The sequence below is a fragment of the Tupaia chinensis genome, unplaced genomic scaffold (assembly GCF_000334495.1).
Source record: "Tupaia chinensis unplaced genomic scaffold, TupChi_1.0 Scaffold000381_1, whole genome shotgun sequence".
NCBI lineage: Eukaryota > Metazoa > Chordata > Mammalia > Scandentia > Tupaiidae > Tupaia > Tupaia belangeri.
Genome location: NW_006159883.1, coordinates 348,900 through 365,257, shown reverse-complemented (window position 1 = coordinate 365,257; position 16,358 = coordinate 348,900). Strand labels below are relative to the sequence as shown.

General features: G+C 41.6%; 1 protein-coding gene across 3 annotated transcripts in view; it reads left to right on the top strand.

Moving 5' to 3' along the window:
- Positions 1–488: 488 nt before the first annotated feature.
- The window catches only part of BBS5 (Bardet-Biedl syndrome 5), a 32,244-nt gene continuing 16,374 nt past the window's right edge, over positions 489–16,358 (top strand). Inside the window, exons 1-5 of one of the 3 annotated variants that reach the window (XM_006153560.3) lie at positions 489–739; positions 3,446–3,528; positions 10,684–10,749; positions 13,698–13,747; positions 13,875–14,002. In XM_006153560.3, coding sequence (XP_006153622.1) covers positions 681–739; positions 3,446–3,528; positions 10,684–10,749; positions 13,698–13,747; positions 13,875–14,002 — 386 coding nt within the window. In that variant the 5' untranslated portion in view covers positions 489–680. Of the gene's footprint in view, positions 740–3,445; positions 3,529–10,683; positions 10,750–11,740; positions 11,809–13,697; positions 13,748–13,874; positions 14,003–16,358 lie in introns of those variants that run through there. The other 2 variants (XM_027773843.1, XM_027773842.1) reach the window with 2 other exon arrangements.

The following is a 16,358-nucleotide window of genomic DNA, read 5'->3' as shown; positions in this document are numbered from 1 at the left end:
TTGTCATGGAGTGCAAGAAAACAATTGATTCAAAACATATTTATTCGGCCTACTCGGTGCTAGGCATTGTTCACAGCAGTGAACTAGATAGATCAATCAGGTCCCTGTGCTCACAGTAGAAAAACAGATCAGGGATCGCCTGAATTGACATCTGAGCTAAGACTTAAGTGACAAAGGGCTGGCTATGCCCAGATCTGGGAAAGCGTTCCAGACAGAAAGGGCACCTCGTAAGACTATGCTGAGCCCTGTCTGGCTGGAGTGCAGCCAGGCGGAGCAGGGGCGCCTGAGGTCAGAGAGGTGTGCAGGACCAGACCAGGCGGGGCCAGGTAAGGAATTCGGAGTTTTAAGTTTAAATTTCTTGACACTGTAGAGAAATGCAGGAGGAATGGGGTGCCCAAAGGATGTCTGTTTGGAGGCGACGAAGGTTACGCAGAGGTCAAGCACATCCTCCTTCGCCAAGGGCAGCTCGGCTTCTCGGAATCCTCTAGCCCTACCTCCAGTCCGAAATCCGCTTACGGACGCACAAGCGAGGGCAAAAGCGCGCGCGCTACTTCGCGGAAGCTTGGGTCTCGGCGCCCACCGTAGACGTCGCGACCGAGGCGGCTCGTTGCCTTGGAGCCAGCGAGACGCGGCTGAGCTTCCGCGGCTGTGGAGATCGGCGGCCGTGGGCCTTGGTCATCATGTCGGTGCTGGACGCGCTTTGGGAAGACCGGGATGTCCGCTTCGACGTGTCCTCGCAGTGAGTCTCCGAGATTCCCCAGGGCCTGGAGCCTGTGGCGGGCGCTGGGGCGCGGCTGGGCCCCCGCGGCTGCGGCAGGGGTGGGGAGGAAGACCCCGACGGGCTGGGCCCCCACGGCGCTCCCGATGCTGACGCCACAGCTGGAAGGCGTCAGCTTTACTCGGTCCTGTCCGATATCCGACGGTGTCCTGGGCCCGGGGGACCTCTCCGGGATATGAACTCGAAAACGGCCAGGGACTTGGGCGTCCGGTGCACCCACTGAACATGGGGTGCCAGTTTCGTGTGGTGGATGGAGGCCGGAGCAAGGACTCCAGGGCTCTAACGCTAGACCTGGACTAACGCCGCACATTGTGGGCCCTCGACAGAGGACATCGTCGTTCTCAGCTGGAGTCTTCTCGGCTGTAAAAGGAGGGAAGCATTCTCTCAAATCCCTAGCCACGCAAATTCCATGTCCAGAGCAAGCGTTCTTCTGGTGGTTCATCCAGATCACTAACAGGAAGAAGGAGCCCCCTCTTGGAGCTTCTCAAACATAAAGCCTGTTTCTGGAAAATGTCAGGCTTTAAGGCGAGAATGGGTAGAAACTTTCTGCCCAAACATCCGGAAAAAAAAAAAATGCTTGTTGGGATATTAAGTGTTGGAAAACATTAAAGCAAAAGTAATTGGATTAAAAGTATGGATCTTAGCCACTTCTTATGGTCCCTTATGAATAGCACTACCTTAGATGAAAGAGTGATGCTTTTCCCAGGCTTAGTAGTGCCTGAATACCTAAGAGAACTAACATGGTGGTAATCCGTTGGGAGGGTGGACCAGCAGGTGGCCTGATGGTTAAGGTGCATGACCGACTCCCCTTAAGGTTCTGCACCTCGCAGCCTGCGTTCTCACTTTGCCCCTCTGTCTCTGGTGAGCGTACATGCACTATAGCAAATTAAATAATAATAATAAATACAATTAAATAAAGAATTCTTTAGAAAAAGAAGTTGGGAGGGAAAGAAATGTATAAAATTACAAACCATGGTTACATGTTGCACACATTCTAACACGTTTTCTGTCATTCCTGGAGTATTCTTAATCCAAATAAAAGTCCATTTAACACTTAGTTATTAAACTTTTATCAAATGCCTGCTTATCTGCTGATTACTGTGCTGATAGGAAGAGATAGGAAATATTTTTATTCCCCTCCCTCCATTCTAGTGCAGGTGATATACACAGACAGATAACTATAATAAATGTAAAAATTACCCTGATAATATGAACAAAAAGCAAGGAGACCACAGAAACAGAGAGTTTATTCTGCCCAGGGAATGCCTCAAAGAAGAAATATTATTTGAGCCCTGAGGAATGGGTAGGGCCTTGCCATGGTAGACAGGAGTATTCAAGGGAAAAAAAAAGAACTATTAGTAATAGAATCTTGGAGATAGAAAGTTCATAGCCTAAAAGATAGGGTCTGTGGCAGGGAACAGTTGGAGGTACGAATAGAAAGGTACAAATTAGCCAGGCGAGATGGCCATGACGTAATCCATTCTCTTCCTGGGATCTTGAGCACGTACGAACTCGCACCTAGAGTGATTTTTAAGCACGAATACGTACCTAGAATGATTTTTAAGCCATTGAGTCAGAAACTCAAAACATGGTCGGCCATGTGAGAGTCCAGCAATGTAACTACTACACCATCGTTAGCCACATTTATGAAATGTTCAGCTGAAGATTTTGGACTTCAACCTCTAGGCAGTGGGCTGATGTGGGACGCTTTTAAGCAGAGAAATGATGTGATCATCTCTACGTCTTCAGTAGGTAATTGAGCTGACTCTATGGAGAATATTAGAAGACTCTTCCAGATAGTCTGCTAGTTTGTTTGTTTGTTTTATTGACGCTCTAGATTTTTTATTATTATTAGAGAGAGATTTTGCTATAGGGTATGTGCACTCACTGGAGAGACAGAGGGACAAAAAAAGCAAGAAATCACCCCCAAAGGAAATGACCACACTACAATCCCTTCTCCTCCATTCTCTTCTCAGGGTTTTGGGCATACACGCATGTGAGCCTGGCATGAGTTTTAAGCTGCCGGGTCTGGTACTCAAACTACAGTTGACTATGTGGAAATCCAGCAACATAACCATTACACCATCTGCTGGTCCCTCAGAGTTAATTTATTCTTTATTTCCATCTGTCTCCTATATCTAATTGTTTGCCAAGTCCTGAAAGTGCTTTGCACACAAATCCTCTTTAATCATGCCTTTTGTAACTGCCTGATGTCTTTTTTCTACATAGAAACCTCTGAGAGTTCTAGTTCTCCACAGTCCACAGGATAAAGCCCATACCTATCCGACTGACATTCAGGATTCTTCATAATCTTGTTCCTCTATAGTTACAGACCTGTATTTCTCATACTCCTCAATAACCCTTCTTCCCCAGTCATGCAAGCCTACTTGCATGCCCTTATCATTCCTTATTCTCTTTTTCCCTTTTATTTTTCCAAACCCTGTCTTCTTTTTAGTTCTGGCTTATTCCAAGTGGCCCAGATCACTCCAGGCCCCACCAGTCTCCAAGTTCTTGGGTTCTGAAAGGCTTTATTTTCAAATGTATGACCACTGGGTAATTTATCATTTACACTATTAACTGTCTATATGTATCTGTCTCTTCCCTCCCTAAATAGGTTGTATGCAGTATAGTTGTAGCTATAAAATTAAAACTTTATTTTTATTTTAGACAAATGAAAACAAGACCTGGAGAAGTCCTTATTGATTGTTTAGATTCAATTGAAGACACGAAAGGAAATAATGGGGATAGAGGTGAGTATACTTTGTGATTTTTTTTTTCTTTTCTATAAGGTATATGTGCTTGCCTGACAGACAGAGAGGGAGAGTGAGAAATCATCCCCCTGGAGGGACGGTCACACCAGACCCTTCTGCATTCTCTTCTCAGGATTTTGAGCACACATGCACATGCACCCAGTGTGTTTTTCAAACCACTGGATCAGGGCCTCAAACCGTGCACTTGGCCATGTAGGACCCAGTGCCTTAACCACGTTGCCATTTCCTGGCCCTATGTTTTTTTCTAATGTATTTTATAATTCTGGTTTAGTTTATGAACATTGAATCCTATTAGCTGGAGAATATATGAAGCAGCATCATCTCTACATGGGTGAGTTTAAATCTGCTTAAGACTTGTTAGACTTCAACAAAAGAAAGGGTAGGTATTAAACCTGAGCAAGAAAACACAAGTTCTCCTTTTTATCCTTCAGTAAGACCTGGTCCTGCCATCATCTTTAGCCAATGTAACTGTTAAGATTCCAGGAACCCTGAAACATGTTTTTAATTAATTAATTAATTTACATTCATTCCCTGAGCATTGTCACAGCATACAAATTGTGCACTTTTAACTAGAGTCTAGCTTTGTCCATATTTTTAATTTAAGGTATTTTGTGGATCAATAAAATGTGGAGAAAAAAGTTTAGTATGGAAGGGAGAGAGGGGAAAGGGGAAGGGAAAAAACAAGTAAAAGTATGCTTAATTGACAAAAAAATGAGAAGCTATTTGCTGATAAGTTATAGAGAAATATCTTTGGTTTGACTGACATGCATAGTATTTGTGCTGGAAAAAAATGTTATACACTGTAAAGATATGATTAAATGTAAATAAATTAAAAAAAAAAATAAAAGGTTTCAGGAACCCTGTTTGCAAAGAGCATGGGATAGTTCTGACCTTTGGATCTGTCTCCCAGTAAAAGGATTTAGGGGATATATATATATAATTTATTTTAATTTTACCAGAGAGAGAGAGACAGAGAGAAAGAGAGGGAAAGTGAGAAACCAAGCCACCAGGTCTGAGACTCGAACTGTGGTCAACCATGTGGGACTGTCCAGCACCTTAACCACTGGGCCACCTGCTGGTCCTAGAGCAGTTGAAGTAAGTCATAGCTGTGGTACCTGCAGCCATGCTAGCTTTTAAGAAACCCAGGAGTGGGGCCAGCAGATAAGTAATGGTTATGTCATTTGGACTCCCATGTAGTTGACTGCAGTTCATATCCCAGACCCAGTGGGAGATTCTAGGCATGCACACAAACACAGCCGGCTTGATTTTCAAGTCGACTGGATCCAGGATTTGAATCATGGTCAGCTATGTGGGAATCCAGCATCTTAACCACCACACCACCTACTTGCCTCATTAGTTAATTAATTTTTAATTTCCCAGAGGGCTCATGTGTTTGAAAGAGACAGAGAAAGCACACCCTTAATGGGGCATGGTCATGCTGCAATTCCTTCACCTCCATTTCTCCATTCTATCAGGATTTGGGGCATGCATTCAAATGTGCCCAGAGTGTTTTTTTAAGCTGAACTGCATCATTGGCCAATGATGGATCTGACTTACCCAACCCATCAGGCCTAGCAGGCCCAAGTTATATATATATATATTTTTTTTTTTTGAGAGGTTTTTGCTATAGGGAGGGTGGCGCTTGCCAGACAGACAGAGAGAGACATAGAGACAGAAAGCGAGAAATCACCCCCCAGAGGGGATGGCCACGCCGCAATCCCTTCTCCTCCGTTCTCCTCTTGGGATCTTGGGCACGCACACACACGTGCCCGGCATGAGTTTTAAGCCACCAGGTCCGGGACACGAACCACAGTCGACTACGTGGGAGTCCAGCGACATAGCCATTACGTTAACTGCTGGTCCCCATCAAGTTATACTTTTTTTAAGGGTAGGATTTCAGGTTCTGGAGGGAGATCCTGGCCAGGGAAGCTTTGTGCCCTCTCTACTCCAAAATGCTAATATAGGATTCTGCATTTGGTAGGCTGTGATGAACTGAAAAACATTCTATTACCCATAGCATTTGTCTGAACTGCTGACCAGGCTGTCACATAGGTTCTCACCACTCTGTCTGACAACTACCAAGCTTTCTCTTGGCTTCTTTGGGTTAATTCTGTTTTGTGCAAGACTTAGCCTTCCTGACAGTGTAATTATTGTTCTACCCTCAATGGCACAAACTATGATTTCTTGTTTGTAGCTAGACCTTCATACCTCACTCTTACATGGTCTGACTGACACTAGGAAACATTTCAGAAATGTGATCTAGGCATTCCTTTAAGGATAGGCCCTGGCCATGGACAGGATCTGCCTATAGCTGGTGGTGATGACAGACTCCCTGCACAAAGAAGAAAGGCTCACAAGACTACTGCTCACATGCCACCCCAGGGAATGCCAGAATAAAGGTTCAGAAGGCAAGCTGCCCCACAAAAGGCTGTAGTGACCATGCTTTGCCAATGAGGGTTGCCATTCCTTCTCTAGGATTTACTAATCCACTGTACCTGAACAAGGTCTGTTCCTTTTCTCCACTGAATCCTCTTTTCAGTAAGAGATTTATGTCCATCTCTCCTTTACTTCCTCTGCTCTCTTAAAATTTTTGGATACACTGAGATGCTGTTCCTCTGTTCCAATTTTTTTCTTTGAAGAACAGTAATGATGCTTCCAAGACCTATTGTTCAGTAGTCACTGGATGCATGGACGACTGCTATATACAGCCTGGACTTTATATAAAGTTCCAGCCTTAGGGAAATTTGGTTTAGGAGGGACTCTAGAGTCCAACCAATTGGTCATCAATGTGTGACAGAGAAGTCTCACACATTTTCCACCTACAAATAGACTTCACAATATAGCATGACATTTACTCTTCACATATTTGTCAATCTCTAGGTGTCAGTCTTAGGTGATTATGCATTCCTCTTGGGTTTTATTTTTAATATAAAATAAAGGAGATGGGGTTGTGGCATGGCCATCCCCTCAGGGGGTGATTTCTCACTTTCTTTCTCTCTGTCTCTCCCTGTTCTCTCTGGCAAGCACATGGCCCAAAGTACCAAATGTTTAAAGAAGAATTAATATGGGGCCAGCAGGTGGTATGGTTGGTAAAGCACTGCACTCCCACATGGTCATGGACCTGGAGACTTGCTTTCTCATTTTCTCTCTCTCTCTCATGAGTGCATGTGCCTTATAGCAAATTATAAAGTGACAATTAATAAAATTAAATAAGTAATTCTTTAATAAAAACATGCCAGGCATGTGCATGTCCAAAATTCCCAAAGGAGAATGAAGAAGGGATTGTGGTGTGGCCATCCCTCCTGGTGGGTGGTTTCTTACTTTCTCTCTCTCTCTTTCTCTCTTCAGTGAGTATAGGCACCTTATAGCAAAGGCTTAAAAAAAATTTTTTTTAAGCCTTTGCTATAAGGTGCCTATACTCACTGAAGAGAGAAAGAGAGAGAGAGAAAGTAAGAAACCACCCACCAGGAGGGATGGCCACACCACAATTCCTTCTCCTCCATTCTCCTCTCGAGATTTTGGGCATGCATACACAAGTACTCCATGTGAGTTTAAGCCACCAGGTCCAGGAGTCCAGCAATGTAACCATTATGCCATCTGCGGGGCCCTACTTTATTTATTTATTTTATTTATTATTATTATTTTAAATTTGGTATAGGGCACATATGCTTACCAAAGAGAGAGAGAGAAAGTGAGAAAGCAGCCACCAGGTACAGGACTTAAACCACAGTTGGCCATGTGGGAGCCTAGAACCTTCACTACTACCTACTGTTCCCCCACCCCCCAGGTTTTCTTTTTTTCATTTAAAAAATGAAAAAAATAAAAAGAAATCTTTGTTCAAATGAAATTTTACAAGAATGTGCAGAGGTTGGGAACCAGCAGTTAGCGTAATGGCTAAGTCGCTGGACTCCCACGTAGTCGACCGCGGTTTGGGTCCCAGACCCAGTGGCTTAAAACTCACACCAAGCACGTGTGCGTACATGCCCAAGATCCCGAGAGGAGAATGGAGGAAAAAGGATTGTGTTGTGACCATCCCCCCTGGGGGATGATTTCTCGCTTTCTGTCTCTATGTCTCTCTCTGTCTGGCGAGTGCACGCGCCCTATAGCTAAAATCTCTCCAAAAAAAAAAAAAAAGAATGTGCAGAGGTTCAGGCTAATAAGGAGGTAGAAAGGGAAGGGGAATCCTTTCTTTAGCCATCTCCCTCTCTTCCCTCCCCAGCAGTTTGAAGATAACTAAGTTAAGGCATCTCCAAGTTTGGAAGCCTCTAAGTTAAAAACTATAAATACTCCAGAAGATTAGCACATTTAATCTATTTTCAGCTGTAAATTCCCTGCTTTGAAATTGCCAGATTAGCTTTGTGCACTGTAGCTGTGTGAAAGTGAAACAGAGACAGCCTTATTTCATTATTTGGGAGATTGGGAGAAACAAAACAACTATATTTTGGTGTTTAAGAGGACAGAGAGCAAAGTCCATGCCTAGAATACTGGGTTTGGAGCTGTAAGATGGGTTCTTTATTTATTTTATTTATTTATTTATTTATTTTTTGAGAGAGGTTTTCACTATAGGGCGCATGCGCTCGCCAGACAGACAAAGACATAGAGACAGAAAGCGAGAAATCACCCCCCAGGGGGGATGGTCACGGCGCAGTCCCTTTTCCTCCATTCTCCTTTCGGGATCTTGGGCATGCACGCACACGCACCCGGCGTGAGTTCTAAGCCACCAGGTCCGGGATGCGAACCGCGGTCGACTACGTGGGAATCCAGTGACATAGAGATTACTCTAACTGCTGGTTCCCACAGATGGGTTCTTCATCAGAAACGAGGCAGCAAAAGAATCCTAGAGACTCATAGGACATGCCAAGAGTAGAAAAGCAGATAAAGAGAGTTGGTCTGTAGTTTTATATGGGGCCTTCAAAAAGTTTGTGGAAAATGTTGTATTATGAAAAAAGCTACATGAATTTCAAAAATTTTTACACCTAAGTAAACTCACACTTTAATTCCATTTCCTTTTTCTTTCTTTCTTTTTTTCCCCCCTAGTTTACCAGAGAGGAAGAGAGAAATTAATTACTTCTCGATGGGCCATGGCCACACCTCAATCCCTTCTCTTCTATTTCTTCACCCTGTTGGGATTTGGAGCACTCATGCACATATGCCCAGCATGTTTTACAAGCTGCCAAGGCCAGGATTTGAACTGTGCAGTTGGGTCCAGATTCCAGCTTTCTTAACCACCAGACCATTGAGCCAACCCTTTAATTCCATTTTCCACAATTTTTTTTAAGCTTGCGAGAGCATATGCACTCACCAGAGAGAGAGTGAGAGAAAGTGAGAAGTCACCCAAAATGAGAATAGCCATGCAGTCCCTTCTCCTCCATTTTCCTCTCTCGAGTTTTAGGCACATGTGCATATGCAGCCAGAGTGACTTTCAAGCCACCAGGTACCAGACTCGAACTGCACCCTTGTCAATCTGGGGTCCAGTGCTCAAACCTCCATACCACCTTATGGCCCTTCACATATAAGGCAAACCCTTCCCATTTTCCAGTTTGATCAGAGAGAGAGAGGAAGTGAGAAAGCAAGCCACCAGGTCCGAGACTTGAACCGTGGTTGGCCATATGGGAATCCAGCGCCTTTAACCACCATGCCACTTGCCAGCCCCAAGACATTCTAGGGTTTTTCATGAAGAAAAGAGTATGACCTGGCTGTAGATTACTTATCAAAAGAAGTCTGTGGTTGTAATTTGTTGGAGAAATAGTCTATTAAACAAAAAAAATAGTGAGTTTTATTATTTAGATACCTCAAAGTTACTGAGATAAAGTACTGAGTTTACCATGCTCAGATTTATTTTACTTTTTTTCCCCTTGGAGCATCCGTAAGGGATTACTATTCTGCAGGACACACTTTGAGAAATGAAGTGATTTGGGGGTTTTTTGTGTGTATTTTTTAAATTAACATATAATAATTGTATATATTTGTGGAGACACAATGTGAATTTTCAGTACATGAGTACAATGCGTAGTGATTAAACTAGGACAGTTAACATACCTATCATCTCAACCATTTGTCATTACTTATGCTGAAAACACTCAAAATATTCCCTTTTACTTATTTTGAAATACATAGCAAATTGTTATTATCTATATTCTCCCCACTGTGTTTTTAACACTAGACATTGTTTCTATTTGCAATTTTGTTTCTATCAGTCAGCATTCCTCTATCAGTTCCCATCCTTCCTGGCTTCTAGAAATGAGGTTTAACTTTGCATTTCAGTGTAAGAACATCAGTGTGATCCTCCCAATGAAAAGTGCAAAGCCTTCAGTGGGCTTTAGTTTGGCTATGACTTCATATAACCAGACTTTTTTGCTCAAACCAAAATTGAGTATATAAAAGTATGGCTCATTTAAGTGAGTACTGCTAAGAGAGAAGTCATGTAGTAGGGATTAGTGAGAGTTCTTTGAAACTAGGGTTCCAAGGCTGACCCCATGGCCTGGTGGTTAAGGAAGCTGAATTTCAAATGACTAACCATGCAGTTCAAATTCCAACTTCAATGGCTTGGAAAACCACACCTGGCACATATGCATGCATACCCCAAATCCTGACAAGCTAGAGAGATGGAGGAGAAGGGATTGTGATGTGAACATACCCCCTTGGAGGGTGATTTCTCCCTCTCCCTATCTCTCTGTCTCTCTATGGTGAGAAATATGATTTCAGTAAATGGCTTTGTCATTGTACTAGCCCATATTCATTCTCAGTTGCGTTCATGACCAAGATCCTAAGAGAATGGAGGAGAAGGGATTGTGGCATGACCATCCTCCCTGAGGGGTGATTTCTCATTTTCTATCTTTCTGTCATTCTGGCAAGCATACCAGCCCTATAGCAAAAATCTCTCTTAAGAAGAAAAGGATTGGGCTGGCAGGTGGCTTGGTGATTAAAGGTGCTGGGCTCCCACATGGCCGACCGCAGTTCAAGTCCTGGACCTGGTAGCTTGCTTTCTTACTTTCCCTCTCTGTCTCTCTCTGATTGAACTGGAAAATAATAATAATAAATAAATTTAAATAAAAATAATTTTTAAAAAAAAGAAGAAGAAAAGGATTATCAAGCTAACCTATTTTTTTGTTTGTTTGTTTGTTTGCTTTTTAGGTAGGCTCTTAGTAACAAATTTAAGAATTATCTGGCATTCCTTGGCACTACCCAGAGTCAATCTTTGTAAGTATCTTCATTAGTTAACTTTAAAGAAAAAAGTCCTTTGTTAGGTGAACTTGCATGGTAGCCTTTGATACCAAAAAAGCTACAGGGATTTAACAGTCCTAGTTCAAAACTCCAAAATCTGGGACCAGCAGTTAGCATAATGGCTATGTCGCTGAACTCCCATGTAAGTCAACCGCAGTTGGAGTCCCAGACCTGGTGGCTTAAACTCACGCCAGGCACATGTGCGTGTGTGCCCAAGATCCCAAGAGGAGAATGGAGGAGAAGGGATTGTGGCGTGGCCCTCCCCCGGGGGGTGATTTCTCACTTTCTCTCTCTCTGTCTCTCTGGCAAGTGCACACGCCCTGTAGCAAAAACCTCTCCTCAAATGACTAACCATGCAGTTCAAATTCCAACTTCAATGGCTTGGAAAACCACACCTGGCACATATGCATGCATACCCCAAATCCTGACAAGCTAGAGAGATGGAGGAGAAGGGATTGTGATGTGAACATACCCCCTTGGAGGGTGATTTCTCCCTCTCCCTATCTCTCTGTCTCTCTATGGTGAGAAATATGATTTCAGTAAATGGCTTTGTCATTGTACTAGCCCATATTCATTCTCAGTTGCGTTCATGACCAAGATCCTAAGAGAATGGAGGAGAAGGGATTGTGGCATGACCATCCTCCCTGAGGGGTGATTTCTCATTTTCTATCTTTCTGTCATTCTGGCAAGCATACCAGCCCTATAGCAAAAATCTCTCTTAAGAAGAAAAGGATTGGGCTGGCAGGTGGCTTGGTGATTAAAGGTGCTGGGCTCCCACATGGCCGACCGCAGTTCAAGTCCTGGACCTGGTAGCTTGCTTTCTTACTTTCCCTCTCTGTCTCTCTCTGCTTGAACTGGAAAATAATAATAATAAATAAATTTAAATAAAAATAATTTTTAAAAAAAAGAAGAAGAAAAGGATTATCAAGCTAACCTATTTTTTTGTTTGTTTGTTTGTTTGCTTTTTAGGTAGGCTCTTAGTAACAAATTTAAGAATTATCTGGCATTCCTTGGCACTACCCAGAGTCAATCTTTGTAAGTATCTTCATTAGTTAACTTTAAAGAAAAAAGTCCTTTGTTAGGTGAACTTGCATGGTAGCCTTTGATACCAAAAAAGCTACAGGGATTTAACAGTCCTAGTTCAAAACTCCAAAATCTGGGACCAGCAGTTAGCATAATGGCTATGTCGCTGAACTCCCATGTAAGTCAACCGCAGTTGGAGTCCCAGACCTGGTGGCTTAAACTCACGCCAGGCACATGTGCGTGTGTGCCCAAGATCCCAAGAGGAGAATGGAGGAGAAGGGATTGTGGCGTGGCCCTCCCCCGGGGGGTGATTTCTCACTTTCTCTCTCTCTGTCTCTCTGGCAAGTGCACACGCCCTGTAGCAAAAACCTCTCCAAAACAAAAACAAAACAAAAAAAACCTCCAAAATCTGAAATGTTCCTAAACCTGAAATGTTTTTACCACTGACACCATGAGTAGAAAATTTCATACCTAATCTCATGTGACTGATTGTAGTAAAAATGTTGCAATACAAAATATCTCATAAAATTTCCTTTTGGCAACACAGGTGAGGTATATATAAAACATGAATTTTGTGTTTAGACTCGGGTCCTATCCCCAACATAGCTCATTATGTTTATGGAAATATCCTTAAAATGTGAAAAAAATCTGAAATTCAAAACACTTCTGTTTTGGATTGAGAATATACTTTATTAATACCAAACTGCTTACTTCAAAATGGTAAGTCTTGAGATGAAGAATAATCAATTTGTACTATGAAATATGTGGAAGTTTTAAATTGATAAAAACTTTAGGAATCCTAGACTAACCACAGACCGAATCAAAATACAAAAGAAATGATCCACTGTTGTTTTGTAGTCTTCCCATTTTGTATCTTGGACATACATGAGATAAAGACTTTTCATTTGAGTGGCTTTGTTTTTTTCTTTTGATATAATATTTTGCTGTAGGATGTATGTGCTCACTGGAGAGAGACAGGGTAGAGAGAGAAAAAAAGTGAGAAAGCACACCCAAGAGGGGATGGCCACACCAAAATCCCTTCTGCTCTAATCTCCTCTCAGAATTCTGAGCGTGCACACACTCACACCTGGTGTGTTTTTCAAGCCACCTGCTCCAGGACTCAAACCATGCTGTCAGCCATGTGGGATCTAGCTGCCTTAATGACTACACCACCAGCTGGTCCTTGAGTGTTTTTTCCTTTTTTGCTTAACTTTTAACAACTTTCCATAACCTGTTTCAAGTAATCTTGTAGAAAGATCTAAACTCCAGTAAAAGTAGTCTTTTATTGTATTAAATTTTGTTCCACTTATTTTTTTAAAAGCTGCTTTAGATGATGTAGGTAGGCTTTTTTTTTTTTTTAATTGTAAAGCTTTAACATTTTCAGTCAATAATACTATACAGGTTTTAGAGAACAAACCTCCTTTTTCTCATGTTATATTTTTGTTTATTCAAAAAAGGCAGAATTTGGGCCAGCCAGGTTATATGGTGGTTAAGGCAACTGTATCCCATATGGCCAACTATGTGGTTGATAGTCTCAGACCAGTGGCTTGAGAGACAACCCAGGCACATGTGTGTATGTGCCCAAAATCCCTAAGGAAGAGTGGAGAAGGGATTGCGGCATGGCCGTCTGCCATGGCAGGTGCTTTCTCACTTTCTCTCTCTCCCTCTGTCTCTGAGAAGCAGACGTGCCCCCTAGCAAATTTAAAAAAAAAAAAAAATGAGGCATAATCGACTCTCTAGTTCTTTTAATTATTTAACTTAAATTTCATAAAAATTTTAAAAGTTGTGTTTCTCTAACCATTTAATTTTTTAAACTGTTAAAATATATGATTTTTTAAAAAGATAATATTTTGTCTCCATTTTATGGTATATTCTTTAACTTTTTTGCTTTTGAATTTTAGCTATTGGTTACAACTGTATATTGAATATTACAACAAGGACAGCTAACTCTGTAAGTCTGAAAATCTTTCCACTATGTATATAGTAGAGAAACATTAAGGTAATTGAAGTTAATATTTTCACTATAAATGAGAAATTGCTTCTAAAATATGAACTTTTAAATAAATTTGTCCTTACAGAAATTACGAGGCCAAACTGAAGCTCTTTATATACTAACAAAATGTAACAGTACTCGTTTTGAATTTATATTTACAAATTTGGTTCCTGGAAGTCCTAGACTTTTTACTTCTGTGATTGCAGTGCACAGGTATAGTAATACTTTATGGGTTATTTAATATTTTTAAGACAATCCTATGATATAAATGGTTAGAAGGTAAAGTTAAGAAGTGTGGTACTATCTTCCTCTAAACTCTTGCAGAAATCCTGAAGATATTTAGAACATGTTTCATTATCCTTTAATAATCACTTTTATGACATTTATAAAACAAAAGACTACTGTACATTCATAAAAATTTCTATGAGGATTCTTTTGTTTCCCCCTTCTGGTTTTTGCCATAAGGGCACATGCACCAGAGAGAGACAGTGAGAGAAAAAGTGAGAAATCACCCTCCTACGGGGATGGCCACATTGCAATCCCTTTTTCTTCCATTCTCTTCTTGGGGTTTTGGGAACACACACACAAGTGTGTGTGGGTTTTTTTCAAGCTGCTAAGTCTGAGCCTTGAACCACAGTCGGCCATGTGGGAGCCAACTGCCTTAACCACTAAGCCATGGCTGGCCCTTGAGTTTTCTATTATAAATTTCTTAATTATACTTTTATTTATCATATGTATTGTAAACATTATTTCTTTTCTTTTCTTTTCTTTTTTTGGAGAGGTTTTTGCTATAGGGCACGTGCGCTCACCAGACAGAGAGAGACAGAGAGACAGAAAGCGAGAAATCAGCCCCCAGGGGAGGTGGCCACGCTGCAGTCCCTTCTCCTCCATTCTCCTCTTGGGATCTTGGGTACACACACACACGCGTCCGGCGTGAGTTTAAGCCACAAGGTCCAGGACTCAAACCGTGGTCGACTACGTGGGAGTCCAGCGACATAGCCATTATGCTAACTGCTGGTCCCTATAAACATTATTTCTTATTTTCCTAGATTTTTATTTGATTTCTAATTTTATAGGTGTTTTGACCTATATAATCGGTTAACTTTTTCACTCAGATATAATTCACATAACAAATTTTACATTGCATAGAACTTAGCATTTTCAAGTATGCAGTTTGGTATTAATAGTTAAAGTATCTTCTCAAGATCCTGCAACTATTGCCACTGTTCAAGTCCAGAATATTGCCATCACTTCATACATGAACCCTCTACCTGTAGCAGACATTCCCCATTTGCCCCTTCCAACAGCCTTTGGAAACACGGATTTACTTTCTATCACTATCGAGTTGCCTATTGTGGGCATTTTATTTAAATGGAATCACACAGTATGTGGCCTTTTATGTCTGACTTTTTTTCACTTACGTAATGTTTTTAAGGCCTATTCATGTTGTAGCATGTATCAGTAGAACTTCATTCCTTTTTATAGCTGAAAATATTATTTTATTGTATAGACATACCACTTTTTTTTTTAATCCATTAGTCAGTTGATGCGTATTTGGGTTGTTTCTACTTTTTAACTATTTTGATTAATGCTGCTTTGAACATTCACATGTAAGGTTTTTGTGGTTGTTGTTTTGCTATAGGGCACTTACACTCATCAGAGAGAGACACAGGAGGGGGAAAGGGAGTGAGGATGGCCACACTACAGTTCCATCTCCAGTCTCCTCTTGGATTTTGGGCACAAATGCACATGCTTCTATCATGATTTTTTAAAAATATTTATTTATTTATTTAATTCCATCTGTTGTTATTTTTTTAATTCGACCAGAGAGAAAGGGAAAGCGAGAAAATAACCCTCCAGGTCCAGGACTCAGACCACGATCAGCTATGAGGGAATCCAGCGCCTTTAACCACCACACCATCATTGACCCCAGTAGCACAATTTTCAAGCCACTGAGTCTGGGACTTGAATCACACAACCAGCCATGTGGGATCCAGTACTTTAACCTAAACATTACCTGCTCACCCCATGTGTAAGCTTTTATGTGAACATATATTTTCATTTCTCTTCGGCATATATTTAAACCATAGCTCTTTCACTTTACTTAAAGAAGTACAGGAGGAGACCCTTGAGTACCATGGGGGTTGGTTGTCCCGCTGGTGATGTGGTGGTTAAGGCAGCTGTATCCCACTTGTCTGCCTTCATATTTCAAGTCTTGGACCTGGCAGCTTGAAAAACATGCTGGGTGCACGCCCAGAATCCTAAAAGGAGGGAGAAATGGAAGAGAAGGGATTGTGTCATAGCTATCCCCCGTGGAGATACTTTCTCACTCCCTCTACCTCTCTCTGGGAAGCACATACACCCTTTGGCAAATTGGAAAAAAAAAAAATTGAGAGGGTATTAATCTCCCCCATTACAGTAAAATATTTGCATATAACTTTTTTATTTTTATTAAGACATAGTCTTGCTGCATTACAGTCCTGCCTTAGCCTCTTTAGTTGCTATGATTATAGGTGCATGCCACTGTGCTCAGCCTTTAGGATAAACTGAAAATTAAACTCCCATATGG